The sequence below is a fragment of the Crocodylus porosus genome, unplaced genomic scaffold, assembly GCF_001723895.1.
Source record: "Crocodylus porosus isolate Cpor-Errol unplaced genomic scaffold, CroPor_comp1, whole genome shotgun sequence".
In the NCBI taxonomy this organism is placed as follows: Eukaryota; Metazoa; Chordata; order Crocodylia; family Crocodylidae; genus Crocodylus; species Crocodylus porosus.
In genome coordinates, this window is record NW_017728906.1 from 186,470,678 (window position 1) to 186,488,707 (window position 18,030).

General features: G+C 43.4%; 1 protein-coding gene across 4 annotated transcripts in view; it reads right to left on the reverse strand.

Annotated features, from left to right (window-relative positions):
- The window catches only part of FAT3 (FAT atypical cadherin 3), a 555,551-nt gene that overhangs the window by 153,144 nt on the left and 384,377 nt on the right, over nucleotides 1-18,030 (reverse strand). For all 4 annotated transcript variants that reach the window (XM_019530348.1, XM_019530346.1, XM_019530345.1 and 1 more), the window contains exons 5-6: nucleotides 5,774-6,088; nucleotides 2,413-2,623 (exon numbers count right to left, since the gene is read on the reverse strand). In XM_019530348.1, the coding sequence (XP_019385893.1) occupies nucleotides 2,413-2,623; nucleotides 5,774-6,088 (526 nt within the window). The remainder of the gene's footprint in view (nucleotides 1-2,412; nucleotides 2,624-5,773; nucleotides 6,089-18,030) is intronic.

Sequence of the window (18,030 nt, forward strand, 5' to 3'; positions counted from 1 at the left end):
CCAACACTTTTTTCAATATTCCTTACTGTGATGCTGCATCTGACCACCAACAAGCTTCCAGTTGGAGTGGAGCTAAACTATCAAATGGATGGTAAGCTGTTTCATCTCAGTCAACTCTGAACCAAGACCCTAACCTCAATCATTGAGGTCTAGTACGCTGATGTGCATGCTATCTCACAACCAGACCTTCAGGCAATCTTTGACATCTTTATTGAGGCATACAAGAAAATGGGACTGATGCTTAATATTGAGGAGACTTACATCCTCCATTAACAAGCTCTTAATGAGTAGTTCCCAGATCCAGGAAATCAGATTCATAGTGAGACTGGAGAACGTTGACTATTTCCCACGCCTCAGAAGCCATCTCTCACAAAAGGCTTCCATCAATTAAGAGATCCAACACTGCCTCAAATGTGCAAGTGCAGCCTTCAGACACCTGAGGAAACAGGTGTTTGGAGATGGTGATTTGATATCCAAAACAAAGTTCATGTGTATCAAGCAGTTGTGATCCCCACTTTACTGTATGGTTCTGAGATGTGGACAAAGTATGCAAAATACCTCAAGTCATTGGAGAAGTATCAATGCTACCTGCAGAAAATTCTTCTAATCTAGTGGGAAAATAGATACACCAACATTAGCATCCTCTCACAAGCAAACACCCTGAGCATTGAGGAGATGATCATCTAACATCAACTCGCTGGGCCTGTCAGGTCATCCAGATGTCTGACTCTAGACTCCCAAAGCAAGTCTTATTCTCCCAGCTAAGTCAAGGAGTACACTCAAGAGGAGGGCAGAGTAAGTGCTATAAGGATGTCCTCAAGGCCAACGTGAAAAATATGCAACATCAATATCAATTTGTGGGAGACTATGACCCAGAATTGCCCCAAATGGAGGAAGAGTCTTCTGCAAGGACCTCGGTACTTTGAAACCTTATAATGACAACAGGAGATCGAAAAGCAGGAGCAGCAGAAACAGTGTATCATAGACTGAAACAAGAATCTGGGGCCACCCACCCTGCACAGAAATGTGAGCCCAAAACAAAATGTCCTAGTTGAATCATGTGTTTGTGTCTATTGATCCTGGATCAGCCTTGTCAGCCATCTTTGGATCCAAGGATAAGACAATCATGGAAGACAATTATTCTTGACTGTGAGGAATTGCTAAAAAGAAGACTTCCTACTTGTTCATTTACCAAACAATACCTTGCATTTATACACAATGTCTTTCATCATATCAGTATACAGATATGTTGGAGGAAACTACCTTTAAAGAAACTGAGGTTACAGAGACCTGACTTTTAGTGAGTTGTCCAAAATTACCCAGTGAACCAGTGGCAGAGCTGGAAACCACAATCCAGCAATAGTGACTCCTACTTCCCTGTTCCAAGGGCAAAACAACACACCTCCTTTGCTCTTTTTGCTGGTATCCACATGACTACTGCGCTTGCCTTTCCATTTTCATGCCACTACTGTGATGACCTCTCTGTTTTTTTACCAGCTGCACTTGCTTTCCCTTTCCCTATCTGTAAAAGCCCTTTTATGGAAGGCAATTTTGTGGTTGAAATCTCATGTTGAAACGTATTCCTCTTTTTCAGCATGCATTCAAGATGAGTTGTTTGGTGGCTCCATTTTTAACCCACACGCTGATGCATCTGACGCTGCTTTGCTTTTTAAATGAGTGGCACTGAACCATGTAAAGTTTGAATTAATTTTTTGATAAATTGTGAAAAAATCTATGAAAAAAAAGGATAATAATTGGATATGAAAGCGGTAATAGCTGTCATAGAAAAGAACGTATCAAATCCATGTGCTGCATTTCATCCTGTCACAGGCACTTATGAAACATGTAATAGAAATTGTTTCAAAGAATTCGCAAAAATACAAGGCAGCTTGGATAAGCTGTATTTTAGCAAATGTGTTTGCGCTAAGGGTACCTTCTGTTGAACAGTTCTGCCCACAAGCTGTCTGTAGAATATAGAACATCTCTCGAGCATGCTTGCCACCTTGAAGCAGGGCAGTCGGAAGCAGAAAAAAAAGAACAGAATGCAGAAAAAAAGGTGAAGAAAAGAGAGAAATGAGGGACAGCAAGTCTAAGTACCATAAATACATTAAGAAATGAGATTAGCAAAGTATGACAATAGAATTTAAATGACAGACAACATTAAGATTGCAGTAAATAACATACTATGAAAAAAAAAACAATTCAGCCATACAGCGCTTTCTTTTCAGCTTAGCTAGAGTCATAACAAAAGCATGGGTATTATTATAAGTATTATTATATTAAAATAGGCATTTTCATTTCAGCATTACAAAGGTGTTCTTAATTTGAGTGATAATTCATTGTTAGTTCTCTTGGGGTCAAAACCACGCTTCTTCCCTTGCCTTTTGTTCATAGCACTGCCTACAAACTTACCAACTATATCAAACCACAAAGGGATGTTAGAAGGTTGCACAGAAACCACTCCCACAATTTCAGTTACTTTATCGCTTTCCATGACAGTGAAGTTGTAGAAGGGCTCATCAAAGGTCAGTGGTACAGGAGAGGGTGCCGGTTTCTTAATCCATTCAATATGCAGGCGAGCAGTTGCTGACTTTTGGGGTCGTCCATTGTCCACTGCTTTTATCTGTTATGCATAGAGAAAATATATGTGGCATTAAGCATATTGCTGTGTCAGTGAGTCTCATGAATGAGACTGAGCTGAGCTGAGCTGGTTGGATAATGGTCTTTTTTTCTATGGAAACTTTCCACACAATCCTTTCATCAACATCTTCTATGATATTTTGACTTTTCAGGTGTCAAATCAAGAAAAAAAAATTCTGATTAAAAATTGTTCCTTGGTGTCTCATGGGGAGTCGTAATTCAGGTGCTGCCAACTCCTCTATGGACTAGCTCCCTTGTCAGGCATTTTCCATGATGCAATGCAGTCTCTTCTCATTGCAACAGTTACCTGTTGCATGACCAAAGTCATGAACTGCGACATCAAGGGAGATGTTATTTGTCTGCAGACTCCTGCAGATCTCCTCCTGCGGAGGAGAACAGGGGCATACTATAACAAACCAAACTATAACATACTGAGGCACTATGGTAGCATATCTGAATTGAAATATTTCCCTGAATGCAGCAGAAATGAAACAAGAGACTACCTCCTACACAGTTCCAAGCCCCATTCTAGTCAGCTCTTAGCTTCACAACTCTCTTCATTTTTTTTGAAGGCCATGCTTCCCAATTATTCTCTGACGGTGTCCTTATATCATCTACTCCACTTAGTGGAGGTTTCTCCAGCTGCTCATTCTGTCTTTCCATCACTTCCTTTTCTTTCACTAGCACACAAGCCTTCACAAAACAATAAGTATGGAATCTCCTCTACCCACATATGCTTTGTATATATTTTTGTTTTGAGTTACAATATGGCCCTGTGTTGGGGTATGGATCTTTGTTGTTTCACCTATGTGTCCAATAAACACATAGAAAACATTGAAACCAAAGAAGAAAATAATAATCATTTTGAGAAATGAGGGGAAATAATCCAAAAGATAGTTACTGGAATGACTCTCTGTTCTACTTCTCTCTTCTCAACAATGTTTGCACAATTTCCCTCAATTAAGTGTTAATACTCATGGGAGTTAATACTGGCTAATACTATTAATACTGGCTGAGAATCTGGACACTATATGTCTGATGTGTACAATGCTGTGTATGATTCTTGCCCAGAATGGTTTAGAAACTAACAGTAGGATGAATACCAACAAAGAGCTGAGGAAAGAAAGGGTGGCACGTGGGTTTCCAAAATAAGTTCATATGGGGGCTTTGGTTAATGATGCTAATATTGTCAAAGTTCAATGAGTTGTCTTCCATAAACTGTAGAAGATGTTTATACATATATATATGATGTTCATGTCAGTAAATACCATTATTGTGATTGTAAAAGGCTGGCTGTATTTCCTTGGAATACCTTTCACTGTTTTCTTGCTGGAAAATAGGTTATCCTGCGCTTATATGGGATGCCATAGGTTAAAGTATTATGTATGTGAGTGCCAAATGAAATTTGATGGCTGAAGTAGGGGGCTGTCAGAGCTTCTGACTTTATTCAACTGAAGTCCAAAAAGTTTGGAAAATGCTGGGTTATCTGAATCTAAAAACAAAATTGAGGAAGCTTGATACTATTCTTGGACTTAAGAGAGGTGGGCCTTTGGAAGAAGTAGTCTATAGTGTGGGCTGAGCAGTTCAGAAGTCAGAACTGAGAGAAGCACATAAAATTGAGCTTAGCTTTATGTTATAACACTTTACTGTCAATAAAGCCGAATCTAAGGAAATGAGATCTATGGCTACTCAGTTAGAGACATGAAATGCCTCTGCTTACAGTACTGCTTACCCTGACTCCTGCATCACTCATAGAATCATAGAAAATTAGGGTGGGAAGGGACCTCAGGACTTCATCTAGTCCTGCTCAAAGCAGGCCTAGTCCCAACTATATCATCCCAGCCAAGCCTTTGTCTAGCCAAGTCTCCAAGGATGAAGATTCCATAATCTCTCTGCGTAACCTGTTTCAATGCTTTCTACCCTCCTCACGAGGAAGTTTTTCCTAGTATCTAACCTAACCTTCCCTTGCTAAAACTTGAGACCATTGCTCCTTGTTCTGTCATCTGCTGCCAGTGAGAACAGTCCAGCTCCATCCTCTTTGGAACACCCTTCAGGTAGTTCAAGGCTGCTATTAAATCTCCTCTCGGTTTTCTTTTGTCCAGACTAAATAAGCCCAGTTCCCTCAGGCTCTCCTAACCATTTCTGTTGCCCTCTGCTGGATTCTCTCCAATTTGCCCACATCCTTTCATGAAGATGTTAAACAAGGAGGCATAAAACATTGATCCTTGTGTCACTGGACACTTGTACCAATATTTCATTGTTCATCCCTCTCCTTTGTTTAGAGGTCTGCCTGCCATCAATAGTTTTCAGTCACCTTAGGGTACTCCAGAACATACCACTCATTTCAATTCTTGACCTACTGTACTATAAAAAGTGACTTATATCCATGTAAAGTGTTCATCTTCCACTACAAGAATAAACTCTATAAGAATAAGGACCTATGCCAGAAGCTCTTCCATACAAGGGGAGACTGTATCCTTTTAGCTATACCAGCATAGTTAAACCAATACAACATTTGTGTGTAGACAAATTCTCATTTTTATCACATGCATTATAAAGACATAACTAACACTTTGACGACTAACTCTTGGAACAGCCTTAAGAATAAGTCACTAAGGACATTTATACACATACATTTTCATGCTTCAACACGCTGGTGATCTAGCATGTCGGAGCAGACTCAGTTAACCGAGTCTACTCCATATGTGAGCTGATGTGCACTGCGCTGCATCATGTTCAGTTGTATATGTCGCACAATGTGCATCAGTGTGCAGAAAACGGTGGTGGTGCACTTTTGAACTAAAACACCTTTGATGTGTTTTAGTTCAAAAGTACGCCACTGCCATTTTCTCGGCGGTGATGTGCATTTCACCACTTACACAACTGCATGTACTGCAGTGCCTGGTGCTGTAGCACAAGAGTGTTTACCAATGCCTTAAGTGCTATAGCACGAAAGTGTTTCAAGTTGCAAACTCATTTGCTTGCTAGTTATGCATGAAGAGTTCTTAACACATTCACTTCTTATATATGACTCATAAGCTAGGCAAAACTGTGTAATATTACTTGTACTAGTTTAAAATAAGAAATCTATTCTTGAAATGTTGTGAGCTCCGGATGGTGAAAGAATTCTTACTGTTAAGATGTCGTAACTCCCTGCTGTGAACTGCTTTCTGGAGGAAACAGTTCCAGTTTTAGGATCAATAAAAAATTTCCCATCATCATTTCCATCCATGATGCTGTAGGAGATTTCTGCATTTGGACCTTCATCCTTGTCAAATGCAAATGCTCTGTAGATAGGCTCCCCTCTTTTCTTACGGTCCCTCTCCGGCAACTTGATTTGATAGACTTTCTCTGGAAACTGTGGCTTGTTATCATTTTCATCCAAAACTTGAACGACCACCCAGACAGTAGATTGCTTGGGGGAGATGCCGCCATCTGTGACGGTAACCTGGATAATGATAAGACAAAGATAACGATTATTTGGTATAAATCTAAAGGAATGTTGTAAGTGGGTGAAATGACTTGGAAGAGGGGGGGAAGGAAAGACCACCTCACTGGCAGTCTGCAAATTTTTTGCTTTAATAAATAATTTTTACAATAAGGAATTAAAGAAATGCAACCAAGTGAATAAAAATACCCAGGGGAGGGGAAAAAAGTCCAGTTGGGGGTTCAAACTTAGGGCTTTGACCCTAAGTAGGTACAGAAGGTATGGGCCTATTGCCCAAACCACGATCCCCTGATTTTCTCTAAAGCAGCCCTTGGTCAGTCATGCCAACTGGAAAGGAAGCTGAATTGGAATTGGCCCCACACTCACAAGGGGATTATGAAGGGCTCCAGCATGATTGCAAACATTTTTCAGAAGTTTTCTAAGCGGTACACAGAAGATGAGAGGTGAGCTTTTTATAGCATTTATGACAAATTTAATACGTTTCTTCTTGAATTCTGAAAGGACTGCTGTCATTTTTTCATTCATTACCTACACTTTGACAGCTCATTAATCCTAAACCTGCTTTTTATGGCTGTAATGGGCACAGAGATGCATATATCACTATAACAAAACCAGAAACATACTTAGTAAAAAATTCTGCTGCACTGGATGCACAGTATAGCAAGCTGACAGGAATAAGAAGTATAGTCTGAGGGGGAAATGTTAATTAGTAATTTAGCAAAGACTTAAAACAGAATTACTAATAATTTTAGTATGAAATATTTTGAAAATGAAATGATCCAAGATCAACAAAAATTCAAGAGATTCAAGAATACTCCTTTAAAAAATATTCAATCAATGTTTTCCAAGATCCCACTCCCTCCTCCCACTCCCAGCCCTGTCTTCAACCGTGATTTTAAAAAGGAGAGAAACGAGGCAGAAAGCTACTGTTTGCATGAAAGAAGTTTGGATTTCACTTTCAACTAAATCTGCTAATATGCCAATTCCCACAGCAGGAATTTTTGATGATGGTAAGCCAGGATATGACACACATTTATCTAGCTGTGCTGACCATTGCATGTGGATTCCTTTGCTGGTTAACTGCTCTGTTCTTTTTTTTTTTCCCCCCCTTCTTAAATCCCTCTCCTCCTACAAGTAAACATATCATCCCACCTCCCAAATCCAGAGACAAGGCAAAATTCTTCTACAAATCCTATCTCCTGCCTTTGTTCATGTCTTTCAATCAGGAACCCAGACTAAGAGCCACCCTTATGTGGCCATCTTAATAGCGCCACCCTAACAGAGTGACCACCCTAACACAGCCACTGAAACCAGAGGAAGGACCACAGCATTATCTAGGAGAAAGGCAAGTGATTTCTTCCTTCCTTGTTTGTAACCACCTTTAAAAACAGAAACTGTAAAAAATGCTGGACTGACCGTCTTGGAGGCTCAAACCCTCCACTTACAGACAGAAACTGGCATGGCAGCACATAGCAGCAACGTAAGATTCCCTAGGTCATCCCATCACTCATTTGGAGAGAAAGAGTGACAGCGTATCATCAACCTTGGGCCTCTCTTGTTGAAGACTGTCAACATGGCTGCCAATTATTACCCACTGGGATCGGGGTCTCATGATGTGGGCACACGTCTGCTGGGAACTGGACTGAGACCATCAGTGTATTTCTCACAAGACTCCGAACTTCCATCTGTCAGTCACAAACAACCGGAGATGCTGGCAAGCAACAGGTGGAAAACCCACAGCTCATTACCAATGTCCTCAGCCACCCAGTTCCCCATCACTGCTCTTTTCAAAACAGAACTTACATTTTTAAAAGGCCTTGAGAACAGTTGCTGATTTGCCTTTCTCACCTTGTGAAATGAGCACCTCTGGAAACAGCAGCGTCTTAATACATTTGGGAGCGCTTGATAAATTGTAAGCAACAACAACGCAATAAAAACGCTCTTGGTCTATCTCTAATATAAAATAAAATAAATAAGATTTTTCCAAAGTTAAGGATGATCCCATCTATTTCTCTTCTGTTGCAACAGAGCTTGGCGGGTAGTTCACAAGCACACAAGGTAACAAAGAAATCCCATTCCAGTATTTCTGCTGATATGACAGATAAATTAATCAATATTGTTGGCAGTACAGCGAGGATATAGCACATCAAAAAGAAGAGGATGTGTTCATTTCAATGTAAATCAAAATGCAATGAAATGCTGTTTATATTTCCTATTGTGCTCTTATTATGGAGAAGATAACAGAGCAAGAAGTAAAATACTGATGTTTGCTGAATAGAATATGACATGCTTACTATGGAAAAACATTTTCTTTCAAGCTACCGGCAGAATATTGCAGAGGAAGGAGCACACACATACAGAGACACTGCTAAGAACTACTCCAGGGCAGGAGTCAGGAAATCTTTCTACTGGTGGTGTAGAGCACAGGGATAGCTCTTCCCCCACTAAAGCCCATGCACCCAGCTGCGGACAGAGCCCCACTGCTGTCAAAGCCATGGCTCTCTGGGCCAGATTCAGTATAAAAACATAGGAAGGGCTGATAGCCTAGGTGATTAAGGTTGCCCAGTACTTCCTATTACGAAATCCTAACCTTGCCAAACTTCAGCTGCTTAAGATGAATTTTCCACGATGAGTACCCTTCCAAAGTTCAAATTACATGGAAAATTTTCATCCAGATTTTTCAGTGATTTGCACAAAAAAAGAAAAAAAAAAGATCAAATTAGAAACAGTGCACCAGAGTAATAAAAATGATTAGTGGCCTGGAAAAGAAGACCCATGAGGAAATGCTGAAAGAACCAGGATTAGTTTGGAGGAGAGAAGGCTAAGGAAGGGATTTGATTCCAGTTTTCAAATACCTGAAGGGTGGTTATACAGAGGATAAATATATTTAAAAGGGGCTTTTTATTATTATTTCATAACCAGCTCTACTCTGCCAATGGAAGCCAACAGAACAATACTGGTTCAAAAGCATGCTCAAAAATCTAACCTTCAGTATACAGTATACACCACCTCCCACATATACACGGATAAGAAAATCATGGACTGTTATCCTGATCTATTACTTATTCATAGGAGATAAAAACATATTAGTTTATTTTGTAAAACCAGTTTGCTTAAACATCCATTTGATGACAGATGTATTAAAAATGAAAATAATTGTTAACAGAAATTTAAAATTATAATTGTTATAACTCAAGTTAATTACGTAAAAAACAACATTAAAAGTAGCCAATAACCAACACTTTTTTCAAATCCTGAAGTCAGGAAATTCTGCTCTGCTAAAACTTGACACCCCCAGGAGGAGAAAACTTTACATAATATTTAAGCTTTCTCTGGGTGACATTCAAAGCTTTTCAAATTGACAGGCTCCAGCTTCACATGAAAAGCTTTGTGTGCCAGAGGAAGCTGAAGAGTTAGTTAAGGCTTTATCTCACAGGCATGGAATTAAAAAAATATATATCTGCACGCCAGAGATCTGATTATTCTACTGGTTCAGCAATTCCATTCCCTGCTTAGCTAAAAAGCTACACAACATCAGCCTGTCTCTAGCCATGGATTTTTAGATTTCACATTTAAACCGGTTAAAGCAGATATGGGGGAGAAAAACAACAAAAACACGTAAAGAAATTCCCCCACACATACAACAAAGGAAGGAAGAAAAGAAGACCACAAGAAAAAACAAAACAACAAACCCCATCTGCTACTATATAATTGCTCAAGCGAAGTCAGCATGGTAAATACTAAGAAGTGAGATAAAACAATGGTCACACATTCAAAAAAACACAAGTTTCTAAATGCTAGCCTATTTCCACCACCACATCAACTACTGAGAGCACGTCGACGCTGTGTCTTAGCCCAGGATCACAGCTAAGAGTGAGTTCTGGGTGTGCCAAATCTGAGCAAAAGCAGGGCAGATGACTCAGAGTAGGTGAGGTTCTTTGTGGCCATTTGTACACATGGGGCATACACATACTTTTTAATTCACGGATGTGCAGGACTTCCACCACTGCGGAGCGGATTTGTTTTATCGAGTCTGCTCTGGACAGGACCTGATACGCACCGCACTGCTTGCAGATGTGTAAGTGGTGAAATGCGCATCAGCGTACTTATACAACTGTAAGTGTCGCTGCACCACATGCTTACGCAGGTAAAAATGACCATGCTTGCACCACAGTGCTGGGTACTTTTAAAAGTGCCTAGTTCTGTGGCGCATCATTTGTATAAATGGCGAAATGCGCGTCAGCACTAAGAAAATGGTGGTGGTGCGCTTTCAGATGAAAACACATCAAATGTTCAGTGCATTCTCAGCACCAACACACATTTTGCCATATATCAGGTGCATCAGCTCATGTGCTGGCTCTCCGGCACACTGGAGCAGACAAATGTATGTGTATAACTGCCCTTTGTGCCCTACTCATTATGCTACTTGAAAGAAGTTGGGTAGCTCCACCACTATCATCTTGCTGTATGACTTTTTGAAGTCTAAAAAAATCATGGTCTCAAGTGGAGTGTATGTGCTTCCAAGAAAGGACCTGCATTACAGTACAGCTTAAATCACAGATGTGTAAGGACTCTGTATGAGTTGTGTGGCTTCTAAACAGAGTGGAATAGGATTACATTTAGTGATTGAGATGCCTGATGGCTGCCTAAGTGTCACTTAGCTGTCAGAGAAGCGGAAGAGTATTAGGGCTTCAGATTTGAAAGCAGGAAGTGTTACAAAAAGTAGGTTTTGAATGTTGAAATCAAATACTTTCAGAAATAATAATGTGTTACAATTTATGAACTTCACTGAGAAATCATGACATTGGCTAAATTGTTACAGTGGTTTTTCATTTATAACAATACCCAGAATTCTGAGCAGCTATACATCAACAAAGTCCAACTGCTCTTCTGAATAAAAGGAGGAAAGACAAGATTACTGTGCATTTCCTTAGAAAAAGCATGTCTGAATAGTTCAGAGACCTTAGCTAAAGAATTATTGCAAAATATGTCACAGAAAAAATAGAAATTACTGATTCCAAAATGCAAGTGCAATGGTTCAGAGATACAAGAAATGTTTATAAAATCTTGAACCTAGCATTCAGTCAGCAATTAGATATTTTACTTTTTTATCTCTCATTTGGCAACTGTAAAACAGAAATAAGATGGGCTCGCTAATGCAATTTAGTTCTGTTCTGCAAAATGCAAACTATTCAGTGCATTTTATAGAGAAGATTGCCAGCTACAGCAAAGTGACTCATGCCCTTTTGTTTCCCATCTGAAATCTGTTAGTCTCAATACTCTTATGTTTTCAGTCACAAAGATTAATACACTCACTAGGGCCAACACTTAGAAATAAGTAATTTACAGTTCATTTTAACTACAGATTATTACTGGCACAAACACTCTAGGTATCTGATTAGAAAAGCCACTGGTTTCAGGCCACATCCAAGTTGGGAAATAGTGTTCAATGATATGTTTTACAATTTGAGCATTGAAGATGAAACTGTCAGGTAACTTAACTGCATATATTCTTAAACAGAAATTTCCCTAAAAAAATATTAGGAAGAAACATTTTTCATTTGAAATTAAGTATCTGTAACCCACATATTACCCTAGAAGCATCTGTAATCCAGATATTATACCTTGGAAAGCCTTGAAGCCTTCAAGTCAAGACCGGATCCCTTTCTGGAGCATATGGTTTGGCAAACACAAGTTATTGTGCTCAATACAGTGCACAATAGCTGGGTGAAACTCTATGGCCTGTATAATATAGAAGGTCACTGAACATGATCTATAGGCTACTTCTAACTTTAAAATGCATCAGTTTATGAAACTGTAATAAACAGAAGTGATAGAAGCAAGTTTGTCTTTATTGCTCGATTTGCTAAAAAAAGCTAAAAATTAAACAGCGTATAAAAAGTAAAATGCAGATTAAACTTAAATGTGAAAACCTAGGTTAGTATTAATGTTAGTTTTAATAATTTATCAGCAGTAATACAGGCAGGGAATTTTATTTCTTTATATAGTATATAAGTATTTATGTATAATATTGTAAACATATATTTTAATGGCGTCTCTTTAAAAGGAAAATACAGTTCCCCATGGATGCTCGTTCAGTGGGCAATGCACTTGGAGATACTAGCTTGTTAAGTTGCATTTACAGGATTCTGGAATGGATCAATATAAAGCTTCACAGAAACAGACATACTCCATTAAGTTCTCGTGAAAGCAGAGCAGCCTGTAAGCTAACAGTTAAGAAAAAGTCCTATTGACATTATCACTTTTCCTTTCTTTGGACTAGCTAGTAGTAAAAATTATGCTCACAGGAGCACGACACTTATTTACTTGTAGACAAAGTGTGGATGAATACTGCACTTATTTGAATCCAAGATGAGATTTTATTTCCCCATTCAACATAGGGGAGAAAGCCCCTCATCTTGGATTCGAGTACAAAGTGGCGGGTGGCTCCTGCAGGCCCAGCCCCAATCCAAGCTCAAGGTTGGTGCTGCTGCCATAGCCATTGCCCTGCACCCCTGCTGCCTCTATCCAACACATTGTCTGTACCCTGCACTGCCTCTGCCACCCCCCTGCCTCCCCACATCCTGCTCCCTGCTGCCTCTGTTCTCCCCACCACCTTTACTCCCACCAAAACCACGCACTGCTGCATCTTACCCCCAGACTTCCTGCCACTGCCCCCCGCAGCAGCAGTGCTGACGCCAGCAGCTTTGGCCCCTGCCCTGAGCCGGTGCCAGGGCCACCGCTACCACAATACTCCTGTTGGGTTGGGCAGGGGTCACAGTGACCATGTGCTCTTTACTCTGGGTTGGAGCCAAAGCTGGAGCAGTGACAGAGGGTAATCTGCAGCAGAGGCAAGGCAGGCAACAGGGTGGGTCAAGCAGAGGCTAGTGGTGGGGGGAGCAAATGCCAGAAGGCACAGGCACTATGTGGGTGCACTGTGGAGGTGCAAGGGAAGCAAGTGGCAAGGAGGCAGACACGGAGAGGTGGCGGTGCAGGCAACGGGGTGGACAAGCAATGGGGGAGGCAGGCAGCAGTGGGCAAAGTGTGGAGGGACAAGTGATAGGGGTCAAGTTGTTTGACCCCCTCATTGCCTTTCCCCACACCACATGACCCCTGCCACTGTTTTCCATGCTGCAGGAGTGGGAGGCAGGGACAATATTTAGATGACCCTCCAATAGTTGGATTTTATCCAGGAAAATGTATTATGTATATGGAATGTATAATGGAATCAAATGAAGATACCTTCTTTTTTACTGCAGAGCTGTGGCTTGCAGAGACTACAGATCCTGTGGTATGGTATAATAAGTTAATCTTGACAGACTATTCTGTTTGAGAAGGAACACCAGGATCTGTACAGGCTGCACCTCCTTATTACAGACAGGGGAGTTTGTTGGCCACATTGTGAAATGTGACTGGTGTTGCTGTTCACTGTTAGTAAACAGTCCACAAAATATGACTGCTTTATACTTTAGGGTTTAAACATTTATGAAGCAGTTAGTGACAGTGCCATCCATCTCAGTCATTAACTGTACACAGAGGTACCTTTAAGCTGTTTTCAGTGGAGAAGGCAGGGCTTGCCACTAGGCTCTAAATAGAGGTCTCATTTGAAGTGATCCTGATTGATCAAAATGAAATGAGTCAAAACCTGGGTCAAGAGAAGAGGAGCATAATCCTTTGTACACATAGTCCTTCAAAACTGCATGGCTGCTCAGTGACAAGGGACAGCACGTGGACCGACAGACTCGTTGCTGAAATGACTGCCGATTAACTTGAATGAATGGGTCTTGTTACATGTTGCACTCTTAGCTTCTCAAATGTTGATCAGTGTTCATGCTAGCTCAAATTTCCTTCTCTGCCTGTCCCCCACTTTCATAGCTGTGACTTACCATTCAAGGGCTGGGGAGCAGGAGCCTAACCAGGAGCTATAGCTGTGAGTCGCTGCTACAGGGCTGGTGAGCTGGGACAGGCTCCAGGTGGGGGTGGGAAGGGGCTGCTGGGGGTGGGAACATGAAGCTGGGAGACAGAGAGATAATGGGGTGGGGGTTGGTATGAAATGGGAGGAGGAAAGGAAATGGGTGTGGGGTAAGGGTAGTCAAATGAAGGAAGTCAGCCACTGAGGGAAACATAAAATTTAAAAAAAAAAAGAATGTAAAAGAAAGAAACAGGAAATAAATTAAAGAAGGTCTCATGTTTTAATAAACTGGAATTTGGGATTGCGGTGTGGGGGATCCTGCTTCCTGGGGTTGCTGGGAGCTGGGGACAGTGAGGGAAGGCACTTTTAGGGGACCTACTGCCCCTGTCCCAGGAAGAAAGCCCCAGCTCCTGGGGACCTGATCTGGCCCCCTACTGTGTTGCCCTCTACTTCCCTAGACTTCACTCCTGGACCCCTCCATGCTTGGCAACTTGGTTACCTGGCAGGTGCTGTGCAGGCTGTTTGCATGGGGTTGCACCCTTGGGGTGGGAAGGTCACACTCCCAGGAGCATGACAGGGAATTGGCTTGGTGTCAGAACCGTCCCCTGGGCAGTAGAGTTGGGGGGGGGGGCGGGCGGGGAACGAGATTTTTCAACACAGAACAGGAGGGTGGGAGGGGGAACACTGCACCCTGGGATACTGGATGGCTGCAACTTGCGCAGCTTATCTGTGGGGAGTGACCACACTGTAATGGAACACAAACTGGGTAACATGGACCAGGGAGAAATCTGCACTGGAGCGGCATAACTGTAAGATGCGTAAATTGTGCTTACAACTAGTTTCAGGGAATCACGTGTGGGCAATCCACGGGTGAAGAGCTCCACGAGCCACCTAAAATTAATGTGTTACAGGGCCCAGTTATTATTGCCTTACAGACACACACAGCACTATGCTAGGGAAAAAGTGTTAACATACATACTCACATACGATACTTAAAGTGGGACAATGATGTAGCTCATCTGTAAGATCCCAGAACAAAGACTTTCCCCCCAGAGAAAGCGCGATGTTTGTTTACACACTCAAAAGGATACATCCACTGCTCCATATGCGCCAACCCTGCAGTCCCAGAAACTGGCACAAAAAGCAAAGGAGCGTTCCCACTTTTATACAGAAAATCCAAGGGGTTAGGGTCATAAGCCAGCAGGTCAACAGGAAGAGACAGTAAAAGGTAAAGAAACATCAACACTGTGGTAACATACTCAGCATCTTAATTCCCACCCCCTCCCCCCCAGCCCACTGGAAGTGTCCCCAAACAAGCCTTCAGTCCCTAAAGTACACAAACAGCAACCTGCCCCCCAAGAATGAGTCCCATTGCTTCAGTCCATCGTTATGGCTGCTGAGCGCTGCTCTGTGGAGGGCCGGCTTGGTTCCATGTGCGCGCTGCTCTCTCTTCCCCTTCCTTCAGCCTCAAGCTTCCTCTTCCGTTTGCCCTTGCCCCCCAGCCTCTGTAGACTGCCCCTTGAGTCCTCCTGCTCTTACACACCGTGCACTCACATTACACATGTAACCACTGTATTTGTCCAACTGTATAGCAGTACATGCAGAGGGCAGAGCAAGGTGGCACCTCACTTAGGCTGTAAACAGACATCTCATTTGAAGCAATTCATATTGATATGAGTCAAAACCTGAGACAAAAGATGAGTTGCACCGCCCTTCATACATGTAGCCCTTCCATGTTGCATCGCTGCTTCTCTGGCAGTAGATTGCCAGGAAAAATACAGCCTGATAGGCTTGTCTCTAAAATGAATGGCAATTGACATGAATGAACTGAGATAAATTTGTATTCAAATGCTTATCTAACTTTATCCCAACTACATACTTGGTCCAATAAAAGGTGTTACCCTACGAAATTCTTGTCTCCAGTACAGGGGGCTGCAACACCTGGCATGTGTGCTGAGCATTGTACGTGAGGCCATTTTGCTTGGCATGCAGTGGCCGGCCCCGGCTCCAGGTAGCTGCTGCCAGCAACGGAGCCTGGGCTGCTCCCAGCAGGGCATGTACCATTCCAGCTGCCTGCTGGGAGCAGCCCGGGATCCCGGCTGGCAGCAGCTCCCCAGAGCCGGGGCTGGCTGCAGTCAGGAGGCTCCGAACAGCTGTGCTGGGCTCCGGCACCAGCTGTGCACCAGCGCGTGCAGGCGCGGCTCAGAGCGGGCTGTGGGGGAGGGGCCTGTGGCGGCGCAGCCCCGGCTCTCCCCCACTCTCGGCGCGGAGGTGATGAGCCCACTACAGCTGTTTGTAGCCAGCCCAGGCTCTGGGCAGCTACAGCGGGCTGAGCGCAAACAGCTCTGCACAGCTTCGGCATCAGCTCTGTGCTGGCAGCGACTGTGTGTGCACCTTGGGGTGAACAGTGGGGCAGCGCAGCCTGCCCCAAAGTGCCTGTGCAATCGTCGCCAGCACAGAGCTGATGCTGGAGCTGTGTAGCCCGGCAGAGCTGATTGCACTCTGTCCGCTGCTTGCTGCAGCGGCCCGGAGCCTGGACTGGCTACAGACAGCTGCGCCGGGCTTATCACCTCCATGCCAGGAGCTGGGGAGAGACCAGGGCTGCACTGCCCCAGGCCCCTCCCCCACAGCCTGCTCTGAGGAGCGCCTGCACGCGCCGGTGTGGAGCTGATGCTGGAGCCCGGAGCAGCTGTTTGGAGCCTCCCGGCTGCAGCCGGCCTGGCTCTGGGGAGCTGCTGCTAGCCGGGATCCCTGGCTGCTCCCAGCAGGCACCTGGGATGCTGCAAGCCCTGCTGGTAGCAGCCCAGGCTCCAGCAGCTACCCAGAGCCAGGGTAGCTGCTGGCAGCCACGGAGCCCAGGCTGGGGGGCAGGGGCAAGGGGCAGTAGGGCTGGGGGGCAGGGGCTTTAGGTGTGGGGCAAGGGGCACAAGCAGGGCATCCTGCCATGTACCCCTTGCCCTCATTTTATTTTTCCACCATGCTGACACTGGCACCTTCCAAGGTAGGCATTGTGGTGTTTTGCGGCACTCGGGCCAAAAAATGTTGCCTATCCCTGCTCTAATATCATTTCTGGAGTACCACAGCTACAACATCACTCTCACATTACTGTCACATGGAACATATCAATATCCACCACATACAATAGGAAATCCACAACCTAAAGAAAAAGGAAACCAGACTACACAGTGACACCTTCTTCTTAAGCCTATGCAAGACGCATAATATCATCCCAAGGGGACTTATCATCATCTACAACCCTCTAGCTAACATATATACCTCCACGTATGCAACCCAACTATCCAGGAAATGTTTGGAAAACCTTAGGGCACTTGTATACAAGATAGCATAGCTATGTACAGATGACAAAAATGTTACTGTATGGCTTAATAGTGTCACACTGTATGAGTTTTGGGGGTTTTAAATGAGTTTGCATTGTTGCAAACTAAACTACATCCTGATGTCATTTAGTTTGCAACAATACATTGCAGTTATTCTGCTGAAGGCAGAAGCAATGAGGGGGCCCAATCCTTTTCTTTTTTTTAATTCTTTTTGGCAGAGCTTGCCCATTTCTCCTGCAGCTGTAAGGTGAGCTGCCGCTGGGCCGAGCAGCCCCTGAGCTGCAGGGGAACCAGGTCCTTCCCTCTACACTGCGAGGGCTGCTAGCACATTGGGTGGTGCCCCACCTCATGGTAGGGAAAGACCTGGATCGGGCCAGGTGCTGCCTCCAAGCTGGGGCAACACCCAGCCTACTAGGAGCTCACCCAAGGGGTGCCACCATGGAGGGAAGGACCACAGCTCAGGGGCTGCTCGGCCCACTGGCAGCTCACCCCCTAGCCATGGGCAGGCTCTGCAGGAAAAAAAAGAAAAAGGATCGGGCCCCTTGCTGTAACAGTGATGCAAAAATAAAACCCCTAAATTGAAATGGTGGATTTCAATTAAAAACCCACTGTTTCAATTTAGGGGGCATAGAATGTAACCCTAAGGACTAAACCCCCATACATGTAATAAGTGCCCTGAGAAACTATCTTCA